This window comes from Penicillium rubens (genome assembly GCF_028828025.1).
Source record: "Penicillium rubens strain IBT 27055 chromosome Unknown utg000002l_segment0_segment0, whole genome shotgun sequence".
Lineage (NCBI taxonomy): Eukaryota > Fungi > Ascomycota > Eurotiomycetes > Eurotiales > Aspergillaceae > Penicillium > Penicillium rubens.
The window spans coordinates 1,361,001-1,377,863 of NW_026890600.1; the positions used below are offsets into that span (position 1 = coordinate 1,361,001).

Consider the following 16,863-nt stretch of genomic DNA (forward strand, 5'->3'; position numbering starts at 1 on the left):
TTCTTTTTGTGATTTTTGTTATTTGTATTTTGTTATTTCATACCAGAATATTATCTCTATCTCACATGTGCTTCACAGGTTGGCGCCGATCCCAGAACGGGGTGTTTCATCTTGACGCCACGGATTAGAATATGACAACTTAGTTATCGTTGACCTAGTTTGCCTCACCGGTCGGGGCCAATTCACAGAATGCCTTGTAGGTTGTAAAGACATCATCGTCGCCCTCACCGCTGCCAGTGTTTTCAACCACACATTCAGCAGTAGCGCCGACGAAGAAAACGTAGCCCTCCTGGACCTCCTCGGTCTTATTGCCAACAGTAATCTTGCCCTTGCCACGTGTGCAAATGAAGATACTGGGGCCTTCGATCCCATCAAACGTGGCCTTGGCGCCAGTCCGGTTCAAGTCGGTCTTGACAACGCTGAACTCGTCAATAGGAGGGTCGTAGAGAATCGCGGACGAGGCGCTAGAGTAAGCAGTGGCGTTCAGAATAGCATACGGGTAGTCTGTTGCCTGGATCTTCTGCTCTTCGATTGGTGCGTAGGAGTAGGTCAGCATCTTGGTGAGGGTGTCGACGTCCTTGAATTTCGGGGTGAAACCCGCGCGCACCACGTTGTCAGAGGACGCCATGCACTCGATGATGTCACCGGAGATGTACGCGTGAATGTCATCTGCCTTCAGGAACATGCCCTCGCCAGGCTGCAGCTTGACGAAGTTGAGGAAGAAGAAGATGAATGAGCCAATGTCGTTCGGGAACTGTCCGTTCAGACGCTTGGCAAGCGCAGCCAGCTCGGCGGGGTTGGTAGGGTTCGTCTCTACCTCACCTGTCAGAGTCGCAAAACTGTCGGGGCTGTTGTCAGCGGCTGCGAGAAGGTCCTTGCACGCTGTCTCTATCTGCTCGGATGAGGACTCCATCAGGGTGGTGAAGAGGGAGCGTAGCGCTTCCTTGTTCTTTTGGACGACAGCAGGATCATCTGAGTTCTCGTTGCCCTTGACGTTCTGCTCGAACTCACTCGCCGCCTGGTCGCCAACCAGGGTGCGCAGAGGCTTCACTGCGTGGAGGAAGTGCGTGATCTCGGCGAGCGGACGGAAGCCACAGACACCTTCGAACGGAGTGATGGCAATGGTCATCTCGGGCTTGTGATTGTCATCTTAGAGCCGGTTAGCCATCTTTCCCGGAAGTCATTAATCGATTGTTATCCCAAGTACCACTTACCGGGATAGTTCTTTGGGTCCCGGGCATGGAGCTGCTCCGCGAGTTTCTTGTTGGGGTGGGCCTGGATACTGAGCGCTTTACGGACGGAAAGCACCTTGAACAGGAATGGGAGTTTGCCTCCAAATCGTTCACTGATATTCGTCGAGAGCAAGGCCTGGTTATCCTGAACCATTTCGAGGAGGGTACGCTGGGTTTCGACATCTTTAGAGGGAAGGGACGGATGTGTGCCCATCCAGAGCTATGAATTATGAGCCTATCGGGTTGAATTCTTCCTCTCGAGCTCCCACTTACTTCGGCATAGGGCTTGTCGGCCTCAATCGCAAAATCCGGGGCGGCTGTTGTGGCCGCATACTTGGCCGCTGCCGACTCTTTGCCGACCTTGCCTATGACGAGACGTTAGTGCGGGGAACACAATGTCGCAAGTGGTACTAGCTTACCCCAGTCATAGCTGTTGACGCCTAAAGGAAGATATGTTAGCCAAGTCCCATCTGCTTTGGCATCTCAAACCTTACCGCATTGCAGCCGAAGTAGTGGGACCTGCATATTGAAATGGATGTTTGGGGAAAAAAGCGGAGGGGCAACCAGCGACTTTGTATTGGAAATTACCCGCCAAGCCTCCGGTGAGAGATGTCGGACAGGGTCTTATATGATATCTTATGACACACGTTCAGAGCTTTATAGGAAATATTGGCCTGGTTTCACTCCCATTCCCGGCTTTTTGTTTCTGGGATTTACGGAGTATCCTAATCTGTCACGGATTCCTCACGAGGGACTTCCGCAAACATCCTACTAGTTATAGCCAAAATCTACAGCCGCATCGGGACAGTATAGTTCAAATAGGTTCGATAAGGTCCAAGTCTCCCCGAGTAGATCACAAACAACACCCATAGACATGATGAGAAGTATATTATACAACTCTCAACGTCAATCGACTTACCTAGGTACAATGCCCTGTCCCAAAGTAGTTTAGCGTATCAACCCCGACCGCCCGGAGGTCGGAGCCCTTATCACCGCATCTCCAACCTTCAAATCAACAACTTGGTGCTTCAAACCTGGAGATCTCATTACCCAGAGGTTCTGGTCAGCAGTAAGCTGTTCATACTCTTTGCACATTGTTTACACTACCCTGTTGATAAACTGCCTGAGAATGTCCCGCAACCGCCCCCGACCCAGAGACAACGGGTTTGGCAACAATGAGGAATTGGAGCTCTGGACCAAGATCTGCCAGGATATTCGGAAATCTAAGGAGAAGTTCGATCAGCAGAATTCATTATCTGCGCAGATTAAAGCTTTGGTAGACAAAATCGCGCATGATGGCAACCGTGAGTAACCCCGCGCTAGACCCCTCAGCTCTATACCACAATCCAATATGCGCTTCGCTTGCGATTAGTCCGAACAACTTCAAGCTCATGATTGATCGCATATACTGATAATATACTAACCTTTTATTTCCCAACCAGAACCAACCATGGCTGAACACGACCAACTGGACAGCTGGCTCCGCCTGAGCCAGAAACTCAGCGAAGACGAGCGCTCGATCATGCAGGACGAGCCATGCGATGTAATCAAAAACCTAGAACTGCTCACTGCATTACGCAAAGCATCTGAAGCCGAAGCACCTCCGAATAGGTCCGCGTCCTTCAACAAGTCTCGCAAGAAAAGAAACGAAGTCGAAGGTTCGGTGACCGACTCCCCCAGTGCCTCGGGGGCTGACAAGACCGCTCGCTCAAAGGGGACCGTCCCACGCAGCGGAAGCGTCTCGTCGAGCACGCAAGCCCGCGAAGGGGGCCGTCAGGATAACATCATGGTCAAGATCGAGGAAGGCCCGTCAGAGGGGACCAAAGGCACTGTCGCAGAACGGAGTGGCTTACTGGTGGTTGGGGCTGAGGTTGTCTTCAAACACAACAAAAATAAACAAGGTGTGGAGGGCGAGGGGATCCAATGTATAATCAAGGCTGTCAGTGGTGACGGACCGAAGAAACGGTAAGTGATGTTAGGTCGTTTGCGTTTGGTCTCGACTTATATTGACTGACGCGTCATGTCTGATTCAGATATGATGTGCAGGATCCCGAGCCGAATGAGAATGGCGAGCAAGGGGCGGTTTACAAGACTACCGCTGCCTCTCTCATTCCCATTCCTCAGCTCAGCGCCCACTTGTCTACGTACCCGGTTGGCAAGCAGGTCCTCGCGCGATACCCGGACACCACCACTTTCTATCGCGCGGAAGTGATGGGGGCCAGGAAGGACGTCTATCGCCTCAAGTTTGAGGGCGAAGAGGACGACAAAGAAATGGAAGTTGACCGGCGATTTGTGCTGGATATTCTGGGCAAGTAATCTCAAACTGTTTCTACGATCTGATGTGATGATGATACCATTTAAGCGCGGCGCTATCTGGAGTTCGAAGGCCTACCATGGATATGGGGTGCTTTCATATTGACTAGATACTTTAGTTAGAACGAACAAACTCTTTTATTTTGAAACTACGATACCTAGGTAATTTCTGTTCTTGGCTTAGTGGCCCGAGGGATCTACGGATGACAGGTAGTTACATACTCCAATCATGCTGCAGAAGCTCAACTCTGATGGCATCGCCACGAACAGCCCATATAATGCAACTTCTGGACCGAAACAATGCCTGATGACCGCCACACCGAGGCGAGCCCGGCGAAGACCGATGGCTACTACATTTCATACTCGAAGAGTATGTACGACACGGACAAGTATGACAAGGGATATAGTTTCCAAGCCCCTGGAGACGGCCAGAGGACTGGTGATAGATGTTCCTATCTCGCTATACCACTTCAAATACTGGTGGCGTGATCAATTGCTGTGATTGTTCATCCTTTTTCTTCCCCGATGTCGGCTTCGACATAGGAAGTTGTCAGATTGATATAAGCAGAGTGAGAACAGTATTCAATGCATTGACTTCGGGCTACTAAAAAGCCACGTGGAATTATAATCTGATCGAAATCTAAGGCTTAACAATGTTATAACTTCTGGCTGACCGTTCTCCTGGCTGGACCAAGGGCCGAGAGAATGTGCTAGAGTAAGCCGTGACATAGAGATGACTCAGCTTTCTTCTCCTCATGCCGAGGGAGCATAGCCGGGGCATGGTCTACTTCGCGATTGAAAACTTTCCATTTAACACACTTTGTTTCATATTTTCGTCAGATTGATGCATCTGCGCCATTCAATTCCTACCCCTGCACATTACAGCTTTTGCAGCGAGCCTAACGCGTCACACCTTCCGAATACCCCGCCTCTCCGTCGCAATGACCGACCTACCGGCCCATGCCTCACCGAAACTCGCCCCGCATTCGCTCCGGGTCAGACCAGATGGACAATCGGATGATTCGAGTCAGGGGAGCATCGCGGGCGAACACACCCCGGCCCTACCAGACTCATTCCTGTCGCCAGCATTCACCCCACCTGCAACCCCCGGTGGTACATTGAATTTGGATTTAAATCCCACCGCAATCCTCCACCAAACCCAGGCAGCAGATGTCCAGCATAAGAGCCAGGAAGCTAAAGGCCCCAAATTACTTTCGAAGCTTCCAGCTGTGGAATGTATTGTGCGGGCGCGAATCCCAACTACCAATGGAGCGGAAATGTTCCTGCACCTCTACCACAATGACTTGGATGGAAAAGAGCATTTGGCCATTGTGTTTGGAAACAATATTCGTAGCCGGAGCTTAGACAGCGTTCGGCCGGGGGAGACCGAGATGGACCGAATGATCCGCGGCGCGTACGTTGGGAAATTGCACCCGGGCCGAGTCAGCAGCCGGTATGATGACGATCAGGCCGGTTCAGCCTCGACGCCAAAGCAAGTCGAGCCGCCACTTGTGCGCATCCATTCGGAGTGTTATACGGGAGAAACGGCGTGGTCGGCGCGGTGCGATTGTGGCGAGCAGCTGGATGAGGCGGCGCGCTTGATGTCTTTCCCTGTTGAGGATCTTGCCTCTGATGCGCCGCCAGAGGTCCAGTCCCTCTCGTCACATTCCACAGGCGGCGTTATTGTTTACCTGCGTCAGGAGGGTCGTGGAATCGGTCTTGGAGAGAAGTTGAAGGCATACAATCTCCAGGATCTTGGGTCGGATACCGTTGAGGCAAACCTTTTGCTCCGCCATCCGGCTGACGCCCGAAGCTATGGACTGGCTACTGCCATCTTGGAAGATCTCGGTTGTGGCGTGGATGCCATCCCCGAGGGAATTCGTCTACTTACCAATAACCCCGATAAAGTCCGTGCTATCGAGGGCCCTAACCGGGAAGTTCTTGTAAAAGAGCGGGTGCCGATGATCCCATTGGCATGGCGGACTGGCGGTCAGAGAGGAATTAAGAGCTCTGAAATTGAAGGCTATCTTAATACTAAGGTATGTTTTTAAACCATTTCCCGGTCTGGAGTTGATACTAATACACCGACTTTGATAGATCTCGAAAATGGGCCATATGATCCAATAATCCTTGAGCTTGTCGCTTTGAACTTTTGCCCCATCATCATTCCCCTTCTCATCTGGCTTATGCCTTCTTTCTTGCATCGGGACTTACAAAAGCCTTTGTATATGATTGACACGACCGAATCTTTTTCTTTGTGCATAATCTGGTTCTTTGGGCTTGTCCTAAGGTTGTATATGGCGTTGATATACTCTGTATATTCATTTTCTTTTATGGTTGCTACTCAATGCTTCATGTTCATCGACAACTTTTTCTGTTCTTAGATATATAGTATTTGGAAGAAGGATGATCAGTTGATTCCTATGAGTCCACCGGATCTCTAGGGCTGATAAGCGTCTCCCGAAGTCTAAACGTTATGGACTCGAACATTCTTGACCCACATAGCACCCTTACCTACTCAACAAAATCACGTCTTACTTCGGAGCTACTCCTCAACTTCCATTCTACATTTTTCCCAACCTGAATGGCCAAGCTCAATTAGCGCGTGTGCAAGGCCATGGCCACCCGCGCTACAAACGCCGATGAGCATGTGGCGCCTTCGCCCGACCTGCCCGACTTGCCCGACCGTTCACAACCTACCCCCCTCAACAGACCTGAAGACTCGCCGATTCCTTCTCGTGCGACGTCGATAGATGCGGCAGGTGTCTTGGATAATGGCACGACATCGGGACGCAAGCGCAAGCTGAACAGCATGTCATCAAGAGGTGTTGCCAATCTCACCCCCGATCAGTTAGCAAAAAAGCGGGCCAACGACCGCCAAGCACAGCGTGCAATTCGAGAAAGGACCAAGGGCCACATAGAGGCGCTGGAACAACAGGTCCGAGACCTGTCGTCACAAAAGCCCTACCTTGATCTTCAAACAGCCCTACGCGAGAATGCGACGATTCGGTCGGAGAACGCGGAGCTCCGCCAAGGGCTGAAGGCGGCAATGGACATTCTCCAACCATTGATAGCTAAGCCAGAACTACCAGGTCAGTTGTGCGTTCAAATAAAATCCAAGTCTCGAGCTGATAGATATAGCCGCATCTCCTTCTTTAGCTACAACCAAGCCCATTCCGCCCCCTTCGCATGCATCCCCATTGCCTGACACCGATCACCTCACCCCCATTCCAGGCGAGAAATCCTACGCCGAGTCTCTTGCCAGCCTAGATACGCCGTCTCCGACTCATTCTGCACCCACTCTCGGGAGTCGTCGAAACAGTACCAATGGAGGCGCTCTGCCAACCTCTCTCCGTGGCGCATGGGAATCGCAACGCCATAATATCACACATGGCCTGGACCTTGGCACCGAGGAGCGTCTAGGGTTTAATTTCCTCCTTGCCGATTCGCAGACTGTTCCCAAACTCGACCGGCTTCGTTGCAGCAGCTCAGAAAACCTCCGCTGTCAACAGCTGAACTCTTCGTCTTCAATATACCCACATCCCTTGACCACTACCTCTGAGCCTGGGCCACCTGCATTCGCCGCTCCGATACGAAACTTAACAGCGACATGTCCTTTGGACAACATTCTTTTGGAATTCCTTTACAGCCGGCAACGTGAGGCGGCTCAAGGTATCCCTAGACAAAAATTAGCTGGGCCTCCGTACCCGAGTGTCTCATCGCTGCTGAATCCGGAGAGGAGTGTCTACTCCCATCCTGTCTCAAAAGTCTTCACAGATATCCTGCGCACCTTTCCAGACATATCCTCTCTGCCAGAGCAGGTTGCCGTGCTCTACGTCATGTTCCTCCTCATGCGCTGGCAGATTTACCCTACGCAAGAGAATTATCAGCGACTTCCAGAGTGGCTAACCCCGCGTCCAACACAGCTCCTCCATCCGCATCCTGCTTGGATGGATTACGCTCCCTGGCCAGGAATGCGTGACAGGATCGTCACGAATTATCAGGACTATCCCTTTGAGAACTGGTTCATCCCATACACACGTGACCTCAGCGTTAATTGGCCATACGAGGATACGGACTGTTTGTTGTCAGCCAGCGACTCGGACGAGCTGGTCATCAACCCCGTCTTCGAGCGGCATATGAGGAATCTGTCCAATTGGTCTTTGGGGCCCTGCTTTGCAGAGTGTTACCCCTCTCTCGCAGACACCGTACGAATCAAGCCGAAAACACAACGCAACACCTCATACGGAACAGACTCACCAAGCGGCCACACAGCCACTTAAGCGGGCATTATTCCAACAACTGTTACAGCTCTATCAAGTTGATCTTGGGCAATGCTTTTTTTTTTTTTTTTTTTTTTTTTCAATTCCCGACTCATTTCGGCGAGAAGGAAATCCTAGCTTTTAGCAAGTTAAATCGGTTTTTCCTTTTTCTTTTCTTTTTTTGGCGAAAGTGTATGGTTTTTCTTGGGCGGAGCCCCAATATAAGGGCAGAAGCATGGTGTGAGAAGGGCCACAGGTCACCTCGCCTGGTTGTATATGTGTTGTCAATAGATGATGTTTGTAGGGGTCATTTCGGTCTGGGCATTTAAAGAAGTACAAATATTCATACCAATAACTACACTATATCTTATGGGATCGATGATTTTGCTTTTACCCTCTCCTGCTGTTCTCATTCCAGAACTCCAGACCAGCCTTCTGGCGCAGAGTCCCGTACATCGCACTGCTGTCCAGACACTCCCCGCCATATTCTCTTGCGGCCTCCATGTTAGCCCGAGCAATCTCAAGGCCAGGAAGCTCAACTCCCTGCTCCTGAGCCATCGACATGGCATGTCTAGCATCCTTAATAGCGAGGGAAACCCCGAAGCCAGGACGAGAGTCCAAGGGCGGCGCATAAGCCCCGGTAGTCAATCTGGAAACAAAGATAAGTATGAAGAGCCCTCACGCCAGCACCGAAACAATATCATAACACACCTCTTTGAATACCCTCCAGCAACAGGACCAAAAGCCTCACCAATGAGCTCCTCCATAGGACCAGTTCCAAGACCGGTCTTCTCAGCAAAGACCTGAGCCTCACCAACAGCCTCCATCATATTGACAGTAACAATATTACCCGCGATTTTCAGAAGCGAAGACTTTGTAGCATCCTCACCGCAATCAATCACGCGCCGACCCATCACATCTTGGATCAGAGGTTTGACGGCCTCGGTTGCACTCTTAGGACCACCAATGGCAAAAACAAGCTTGCCATCCACGGCAATTGGGTTCCCGCCGAAGACCGGCGCTGCTACGTACGATGCGTCCTTGCTTTTTAACTGCGAGACAGCTGATCTTACCGTCTCGGGATGCACTGTTGAGCAGTCGACGAAGATCTTATCCTTCAGGGACTGGCTTGACCGCATGGCCGTAGATAGCAAACTTTGGAGCACTGAGTCATTCGAGACCTAGGAGAGGGTTTAGAGTTGCACTGCTAGGGACTTTCCCAGTTAAATCGGCTTACCATGGTGAAAATAATTCCACATTGAGACACCACCTTCTCGAAATTGGGTTCTGCGACTGCTCCCAGCGCCTGCAGGGGTGATCCGCGCGCCATCGTGCGGTTCGAGTACATCAGGCCCAAAGCCTTCTTCGTGGCTAGGTGGCGCTGCAGATTGGAGGCCATTGCTAGGCCCATGGACCCGAGCCCATACTATGTGTCTGTTAGTCCTTTTGTTCGAATCCGTAGATGCTTTTACTTGCCCAGCCGATTTGTGGCATCGTTGAGCTGTTTTCCTCGGGTGTATATTCAACAAGCTCAAGGGTAGGTTCAAAGGATTCAAGCGGAATTTGTCAATGCGGATTCTACCTGAGTAGGGCAGTGTGATCTTTGTATGAGTCCAGGGATGATAGGAATGGTGGAGCGCCGTGTTTCCCGAGGATATCGGAGTCGGCCGACAGGAAGCTCTTTACTAGCAACGGCTTCTGCTTGTCTTCAAATTAGACCGGGCCGATTGACATATTATTGTGAATATCTCATCCGTCTCAATTTACTCATATTTTATGCTTGGTGTGCCCTTGTAATCAAGCCCACGTGTATACCCCTTAATGCGAGGCGTTCCATATGTACTATAGCCCGTGCATATATTAATTTCAACACCATCACACTACTTCTCTGGACGTCAATGGCTTTATTTACACCTGAATTTATCATCTCTGAGCTTGTCTGGTTGGAGAATGCGCTGATGTGGTCACATACCGTCATGGCTGCGGCTCGCCCCAAGTTGTGGGGTGAATATCAGGTACGGTACGGTCACGTAAGTTATGATGCTCCGTCCGTCGTGGGCTCGACTTCAAGCATCCCCAACACCTCCGCTCTCCCCTGAACCCTCCTAGTTCCGCTCATATTGGGAGTCTCCGAATAAAATCTCAGTCTCTGACGGCACCCCTACTCCCAACCGTCGAATCCCCAATTCCTCCAAAATGGCGGAAATGCCCATTGGTACACACCGATTTCCCCCAGGCTACCGTGTCCCAGCTCCAAGCTAACAAGCTACTCCGCAGTCCTCGATGGAGGAACCGGTTTCCTCAAGGTCGGCTATGCCGCCCAGGTATGTCGCACAGCCACTACACTCCCCTTTTGCTCTTCTCTAATTTATATTCCCTCGTCAGAACTTCCCAGAGCACCAGTTTCCCTCGATAGTGGGGCGGCCCATCTTGCGAACGGAGGAGCAGGGTGGTGACATCGTGGTCAAGGATATCATGTGCGGTGATGAAGCCGCTGCTGCACGGTCAATGCTCCAGATCAGCTATCCTGTATGTTCTATGTCGGGGAGCCTTGTCCTCGCCTGGTCATTCTACCCCGCCCTCTCTGCAAACCGGAGGAGTGTCTTATCGATGCCTAACCCGCACTACTTTAGATGGAGAATGGAATCGTCAAGAAATGGGACGACATGCAACATCTATGGAACTACACCTTTTACGACAAGATGAAAATCGACCCCACGGATCGCAAGATTCTCCTCACGGAGCCGCCAATGAACCCTCTCAAGAACCGCGAGAAGATGGCCGAGGTGATGCTAGAAGGATACGGGTTTGGTGGTGTCTATGTGGCGATCCAGGCGGTGCTGGCACTGTATGCCCAGGGTACGTGATAGGAGACCAGAGCGTGAGTTCGGGACCAATACTGATGTCATGCTATAGGTCTGAGCAGCGGTGTGGTTGTGGATTCCGGTGACGGTGTGACACACATTATCCCCGTGTACGAGTCGACCGTGCTCAACCACCACATTCGCCGCCTGGACGTCGCCGGCCGCGACGTCACTCGCAACCTGATTGCCCTCCTTCTGCGCCGCGGTTATGCGCTGAACCGAACCGCCGACTTCGAGACCGTCCGTCAGATCAAAGAGAAGCTCGCTTACGTCTCCTACGACCTCGAGTTGGACAAAAAGCTTTCCGAAGACACCACTGTCCTTGTCGAATCGTACACCCTGCCCGACGGTCGTGTCATCCGCGTCGGCAGCGAGCGCTTCGAGGCCCCCGAGTGCCTTTTCCAGCCGCACTTGGTTGACGTTGACCAGCCCGGTATGGCTGAAATGCTCTTCAACTGTATCCAGGGTGCCGATGTCGATGTTCGCTCTAGTCTATACAAGGCCATCGTGCTCAGCGGTGGTAGCAGCATGTACCCCGGTTTGCCCTCTCGTTTGGAGAAGGAATTGAAGCAGCTCTGGCTCACGCGGGTATTGGGCGGCGACCCAGAACGCCTGAACGTACGTCGAAGAACCCACCGGAAAAAGTATCAATTCAAGTTGGCTAACAATCTCCCAGAAATTCAAGGTCCGCATCGAAGACCCCCCGCGCCGGAGACACATGGTCTTCCTGGGTGGTGCCGTGCTCGCCAACTTGGTTAGTCTCCTTCTTTTCTCATCTGACAATGGCTCTCGCTAACACTGTTTTCCTTAGATTGCCGACAAAGACGATATGTGGGTGAGCAAGCAAGAGTGGCAGGAACAGGGTGCACGCGCCCTGGACAAGCTCGGCCCTCGTTGAAGGGGTTGTATTTATGCGGTTCTTGGTCTGCTCCTTTTTCTTTTATTCTCTGATTTCCTGCTTCGCATTGTTTGCAAGCCATGTTGCCCGGGTCTTTTCCCCTATCCTCTTTCTGTGCCTCCGCCTCCACCACACCATTGTCGATACACTCCCGTCCATATTGTAGTTTCCCCTGTCTTCCCGCCTGCTTCCAATATTGTGCCTAGACTGGTCTGGCGCGGGTGGATTCGGGTTATTCATGACAGAAAATAACCAAATATTTCTATCGGCTTTTCGTTGAATGCCAGCTTTGTAGTTTATCTACATGTAACTATGAACTACCTAAGTATAGTTGAACTCATGATTGCATACAATCTATCGTCAATATCAGTATAGCGAGACACGAAAATACCCATATGCACCTGTTCCTCCATTCTCTCGCTATCAAAAAAGGCCACCCACATTCCTGGACAAGGAAAGTATGTATGAACACAAGAAACCCGAAAATGCAAAATGCTGCACGCAAAACGCAAAACGCAACAAAACGAATGAGGACTATCACAGCAGAAGAAGTAATGTAAAGAGAGAAAAAGAGCGACCAGTCGGCAACCAATCGCCAAACTAGGTCTCAACAGCTCCCGGCGAAACCGCCAAGATAACCGCAAGGGTAGCAACAATCAGCGAAGCAGCCACAAGCCCCGTAAGTGCCACACTGCCCCGACTAGCCGGGAACTTCCCCCGAATAATCCAATACTGACTCTGGAAGTAGCGATGGAAGCCAACAGCAAGGATAAGGATTGAGACGCCGATGAAAGTCGAGCCGAGAGGTTTACCCACGCTACGGAGACGGGCGGATGCAGTGATGTGAAACTCGGCTGAATCGTAGCCATCCGAGGCGAGGTATGGTGGGAGGATGTCTGCATGTGAGCCAGACGATAGGTCGAAAGATTGGGCTTTTGTCTTCGGCGTAGCGCTGTTCAGGCGGAAGAGTTGTGTTACTGCGATGCCGATTGAAGCAAAAGCTAGGGAGGTGCGCATCCAGGCCAGGAAGGTTCGTTCTGTTGGAAGGAGGTGAGGTTAGAGGGGTTTCTGCGGGGATTTCCAGAAGCAGTCTGCGCATATCGTACCTAATGCGAGGTGGTCGCGGGCTACACTGCCTTTGTTCTCTAGCTCGAGGCTGCCGTATTGATCTGCAAGTCGACCATACCAAGTCTGTTTGGGTTCGGGAACCGGGGCTTGGTAGATTGGTTGGGCCCCATCGGCACCGTTCTCGTTGTTTAGCGGGGCGTCTTTGAGCTGGGAGGGGGCTGTTCCCTCTGTGGACTGATAGTTGCGCTCCGCGGGACCGGCTGTGTTGATTGGGGTTGACTCATTGGACTGGGATGTGTTCTGAGGTGGGTTCTGGTTCCGCGCATTTTTTCGGGACGAGGAGCTTGAGTGGGACCGGGTGCTGCCGAAGGATGATGACAGGGCTGAATCTGTGTGCGAACGGGATGATGACTGGTTGTCTTTGGCTCCTCCAGAGGTCCTGGGACCTGTCGGAGGCGGCGCCGATGAGTCGAATGTGTTCATTATGGCGTGTGTGTCTGCTGATCTGTCCCTGGGAAATATTGTCCAATACGAGGTCGCCAGGGACCAAGTTTATGCAGGTGTAAAGTGCCGGGTTGTTTTATGTCAACAGAGGATGAAAAGTAGCTGTTCGAGACCGGATTTTCACAGTGGAAAACAATAGTTGAAGTCTGGTATGTTAAAGCCTTGCTATCTGCATTTCCTTTTCCTACTCCTCTTCTTGGGGTGCTGCGGCCATCATGTGGCATATAATGTGACCTCGAGCAAAAGCGTGCAACAATGTGATGATCTCAGTCACCTGACCAATCTGGGGAAGCGATCACATGCTCCACTCTAGACGGCCAAGCCTTTGTCCGAAGTGTCAGTGCTACTTGTAAAGCTTGACATGTTGGTATGGATGTCAAATATACGTATGAAGGCATTTACTTTAGCCTGGCATTTTCTTTTTATCTTCACATATAATTCTACAACTAACACCTCCCGCCCTCTGGCAAGTTGCGTCATCTTCTATTTAAGGCAGGCGGTCAGTCCTGCTTCATGCTCTTTATCGACTTATCGACTTATCGACTTATCCGACTTATCAATTTCCTTCCCCTCACTCAACAAACAGAATGGCATCACAGGCATCCTTACCATCTCCTACGGGGAAGGTCGATCTCTCAAAAAAGCTATCTGAGTTGCGGTCAAATGCCCGCCGGAAAACCTCCAATTCCCGAGACCTTACTCCAACAACCCCTCCTCTCCCCTCGCCGCCAGACCTTTCCGACCACCAGTTCCGGCAACCAGTTCGCCGCATCCTATCCCCTAAAGACCATGAACTCTTCCTCTCATCCCCAACCCACAACCTTGTTCTCGCCTTCGTCTTCGGGCTAAGTGATTCTGTGCGGGGGCATTCTATCCCCGACCTCCAGAATAAACCTCAATCCGAATCCATCTCCAAGGTCCTCTCAGTCGTCGCTCAGATACGCTCCCTTGTAGCCAAGAACCCGCCAATCGACCAGGGTGGATCCCGATTCGGCAACCCCGCCTTCCGAGCATTGTGCGACGATGTAAGCGCCCAGAGCGCATCATGGCACGCCAACATTCTGGGGCTGAAAGACGCTGGCGCAACCGACGAAGTTTCGACCTATCTAATCAACTGCCTGGGCTCACGAGAGCGGATTGACTACGGCTCTGGTCACGAACTCAACTTCATGATGTGGCTGCTATGTCTGTACCAGCTCGGTCTTCTTCCCGCCAGCGACTTCCCCGCTGTTGTGATCAAGGTCTATGTCGAGTACATGCATCTCATGCGCGAGATTCAATCAGCTTACTATCTTGAGCCTGCTGGATCGCACGGTGTCTGGGGTTTGGATGACTACCATTTCCTGCCCTTCTTGTTCGGTGCTAGTCAGCTTGTCGGACACCCGTATATCACTCCGTTGGGTATTCACAACACGGCTACCTTGGATGAAGAGGGTGATAAATATCTCTATCTGGATCAGGTCCGATGGGTCGATAGTGTCAAGACTGTGAAGGGGCTGCGTTGGCATAGTCCTATGCTGGACGATATCTCTGGTTCTAAGAATTGGACCAAGGTTGAAAGCGGCATGAAGAAGATGTTTGTTAAAGAGGTGCTGGGAAAACTTCCCATCATGCAACATTTCTTGTTCGGGAGTCTCCTCCCTGCTGCTGAAGGCATGACTGATCCTTCTGAGGGAGATCTTGAGCATGATGCCCATGACCATGCCCATGGCCACGATCATCCTCATGATAGCGCAGACTGGTTTGGCGATTGCTGCGGCATCAAGGTACCCAGTACCGTAGCTGCGGGCGCTGAGATGCGTAAGCGCATGGGTGGATCGAATCTGCGCCCAATTCCTTTTGATTAGGTCCAATAGGCATTCGGCACATGCCAACAAAATAATGAATAAATAAGACTAGCATATTAGGAAACGATAAGACCTATAATCTTTACATACGTCTAGTTACTCAAGTATTCTTCTTCCACTCCTGATACTTACTGCCCTGGTATAGTATACTGAGAGGTATCCTCAGTACAATCCAATTGATCCGCAGCCCTGGACATCCGGGGAAGTGCCCCGTATAATATGGCGGTTCTAATATATGGGTGATCTGGGGACAAGCTAGCTTATCTTTAGATGCCGCTTGATCAAGTGCCGTCGATTTCAATCTGTCCACTATGTACATATCCATCACAACAGCCCTCCTGCCCTGCTGAAGTACGCAATCTCTCTTCTTTCCACGGTGCTTTGCCCCGAATGCCCTCTACCTCCAGGTTCCACTTGCAGTACCTGTAGTTCCGGAGCAGCCTGTCGGTACAGTATAGCTCCGATTAGGATCACTTTCCCAGGTAATGCTACCGTCCGACCCCTTCTTGAAGAACTTGTACTCGAAAGTGGTACCAGCGGGAAGATCAATACTAGCAGTCCACAATGGGTTCGACGATGTGTATAAGTCCGCAGACAGAGCGATCGCCGACGAGGTAGACCAGGAACCCAACTGGCTGATTGATCCAGTGAGGAAGACATTCTGACCATATGCCGTTGTCACTAGCCCCTCGAAAGTTACCAGGACAGTGGTGGCAGTAGTAGCACATGATGTAGTAGTTGCTGTCGATGTTGTGGTGCTCGTCTTACTTATAGAGGTCATGGAGGTAGTCGAACTCGGTCCTGACCCCGAACCCACAATAGAAATATCGGCACAACCAAGATAGACCTGGGCCGTCTGGAAGGAGTTCCATCGGAAGCGCAGCAAAGTGTGCGCCGAGTCGTAGTCTGGGATTTTTATTTTCTTCGTAATGGTGTAGCCACCGGCGATAGTCGTCTTGCAGGAGTTCAATGGCGCACCATCCACGCCCTGACAGCCCCGTCGGCTGCCAGCGTTGAAAGCATTGCAGGTGAACCAGTCGGTGCGCCAGCATGGTTGATCAGAAGTGCAATCAGGACTGTATCCACAGGTCTGTCCAGGAACATCTGTGCATTTCAGTTCTCCCTCCAGGAAACAGTCTTCGGCAGCTTGTTTCTCGGCATTGGTTGGAAGGTAATTGGGATCGAGGAACAAGTCAACTAGTGTTTGGTTCTGGCAGATACCGTACGTAAACATGCCACCATGGTCACCATTGTTATCGACACACCATTCCACTTCCACGATCTGGTTTCCAGTATATGTTGCGACGACAGAGTTGCCCCAGTGAGCGGCGGGCTGGTTATAGTCGACACCAACTCGGGCGTTATAGCCACATGGCCCACTCCGACCAACTTGTGCTTCTTCCAGGTCAGGCCATGCAGAGACTGGTTCAAGGATGGAGCATTCGGGGCAGGTATCAATGCCAGCCTAGTAAGATCAAGTCAGTCTAGTATACTTCCATGGATTCGTCATCTGAGATCATACCTCGAATCCAAGCCGAGTACGGCTTGAAGGAATCGTCAGGTATCCATGAGCATTAACTGAGGACAACAGACCTGCCAGAGATAGAATAGACGATGCCTTCATCCTTATTGTTGTCTTGTTCTCTCTCAGACGTCCAGAGATAAGTGTAACCTGCTCGGCGCTGAAATCGAGTGCAACATCACCCTCTTATATATCTATTTCCCCACGATTTCTGTTCGATTTTACCAACCATTCATGGCAGCATTGTCGTCGGCTTGATTGTCTGAACGTATAATGGCGTTACCTTGGCAATGTCAGTGTATATATTCACAGTCATCTTTTCTTTTGTGGCGTGTAGTCCGATAATTGTCCGA

General features: G+C 51.2%; 9 protein-coding genes across 9 annotated transcripts; 5 read left to right on the top strand and 4 right to left on the bottom strand.

Moving 5' to 3' along the window:
* Nucleotides 1-154: 154 nt before the first annotated feature.
* On the bottom strand, nucleotides 155-1,757 carry pmi1 (mannose-6-phosphate isomerase pmi1; the record flags this gene model as incomplete). The annotated part of the gene is made up of 5 exons (XM_002559573.1): nucleotides 155-1,149; nucleotides 1,215-1,452; nucleotides 1,506-1,597; nucleotides 1,652-1,672; nucleotides 1,727-1,757. 5 exons carry the CDS (start codon nucleotides 1,755-1,757, stop codon nucleotides 155-157), a joined length of 1,377 nt encoding a protein of 458 aa, XP_002559619.1.
* Nucleotides 1,758-2,361: 604 nt separating this feature from the next.
* N7525_002970 (SAGA-associated factor 29 family protein) lies at nucleotides 2,362-3,548 on the top strand (the record flags this gene model as incomplete). Its single annotated transcript, XM_002559572.1, has 3 exons — nucleotides 2,362-2,536; nucleotides 2,675-3,197; nucleotides 3,266-3,548. The coding sequence occupies 3 exons, from the start codon at nucleotides 2,362-2,364 to the stop codon at nucleotides 3,546-3,548; spliced, it is 981 nt and encodes a 326-aa protein (XP_002559618.1).
* Nucleotides 3,549-4,486: 938 nt separating this feature from the next.
* Nucleotides 4,487-5,672, top strand: N7525_002971 (GTP cyclohydrolase II; the record flags this gene model as incomplete). The annotated part of the gene is made up of 2 exons (XM_002559571.2): nucleotides 4,487-5,584; nucleotides 5,643-5,672. The coding sequence occupies 2 exons, from the start codon at nucleotides 4,487-4,489 to the stop codon at nucleotides 5,670-5,672; spliced, it is 1,128 nt and encodes a 375-aa protein (XP_002559617.2).
* A 490-nt stretch (nucleotides 5,673-6,162) lies between these two features.
* On the top strand, nucleotides 6,163-7,828 carry N7525_002972 (bZIP transcription factor; the record flags this gene model as incomplete). Its single annotated transcript, XM_061212550.1, has 2 exons — nucleotides 6,163-6,637; nucleotides 6,687-7,828. The coding sequence occupies 2 exons, from the start codon at nucleotides 6,163-6,165 to the stop codon at nucleotides 7,826-7,828; spliced, it is 1,617 nt and encodes a 538-aa protein (XP_061069571.1).
* A 369-nt stretch (nucleotides 7,829-8,197) lies between these two features.
* Nucleotides 8,198-9,206, bottom strand: N7525_002973 (NAD(P)-dependent oxidoreductase; the record flags this gene model as incomplete). Its single annotated transcript, XM_002559569.2, has 3 exons — nucleotides 8,198-8,456; nucleotides 8,519-8,988; nucleotides 9,045-9,206. The coding sequence occupies 3 exons, from the start codon at nucleotides 9,204-9,206 to the stop codon at nucleotides 8,198-8,200; spliced, it is 891 nt and encodes a 296-aa protein (XP_002559615.2).
* A 797-nt stretch (nucleotides 9,207-10,003) lies between these two features.
* Nucleotides 10,004-11,569, top strand: N7525_002974 (actin-related protein 2; the record flags this gene model as incomplete). Its single annotated transcript, XM_061212551.1, has 7 exons — nucleotides 10,004-10,022; nucleotides 10,085-10,131; nucleotides 10,193-10,336; nucleotides 10,441-10,666; nucleotides 10,724-11,289; nucleotides 11,348-11,425; nucleotides 11,483-11,569. The coding sequence occupies 7 exons, from the start codon at nucleotides 10,004-10,006 to the stop codon at nucleotides 11,567-11,569; spliced, it is 1,167 nt and encodes a 388-aa protein (XP_061069572.1).
* A 600-nt stretch (nucleotides 11,570-12,169) lies between these two features.
* Nucleotides 12,170-13,120, bottom strand: N7525_002975 (uncharacterized protein; the record flags this gene model as incomplete). The annotated part of the gene is made up of 2 exons (XM_002559567.1): nucleotides 12,170-12,606; nucleotides 12,676-13,120. 2 exons carry the CDS (start codon nucleotides 13,118-13,120, stop codon nucleotides 12,170-12,172), a joined length of 882 nt encoding a protein of 293 aa, XP_002559613.1.
* Nucleotides 13,121-13,728: 608 nt separating this feature from the next.
* On the top strand, nucleotides 13,729-14,988 carry N7525_002976 (serine/threonine-protein phosphatase 2A activator; the record flags this gene model as incomplete). The annotated part of the gene is made up of 1 exon (XM_002559566.1): nucleotides 13,729-14,988. One exon carries the CDS (start codon nucleotides 13,729-13,731, stop codon nucleotides 14,986-14,988), a length of 1,260 nt encoding a protein of 419 aa, XP_002559612.1.
* A 397-nt stretch (nucleotides 14,989-15,385) lies between these two features.
* On the bottom strand, nucleotides 15,386-16,612 carry N7525_002977 (uncharacterized protein; the record flags this gene model as incomplete). The annotated part of the gene is made up of 2 exons (XM_002559565.2): nucleotides 15,386-16,453; nucleotides 16,511-16,612. The coding sequence occupies 2 exons, from the start codon at nucleotides 16,610-16,612 to the stop codon at nucleotides 15,386-15,388; spliced, it is 1,170 nt and encodes a 389-aa protein (XP_002559611.2).
* Between the last annotated feature and the right edge of the window lie 251 nt (nucleotides 16,613-16,863).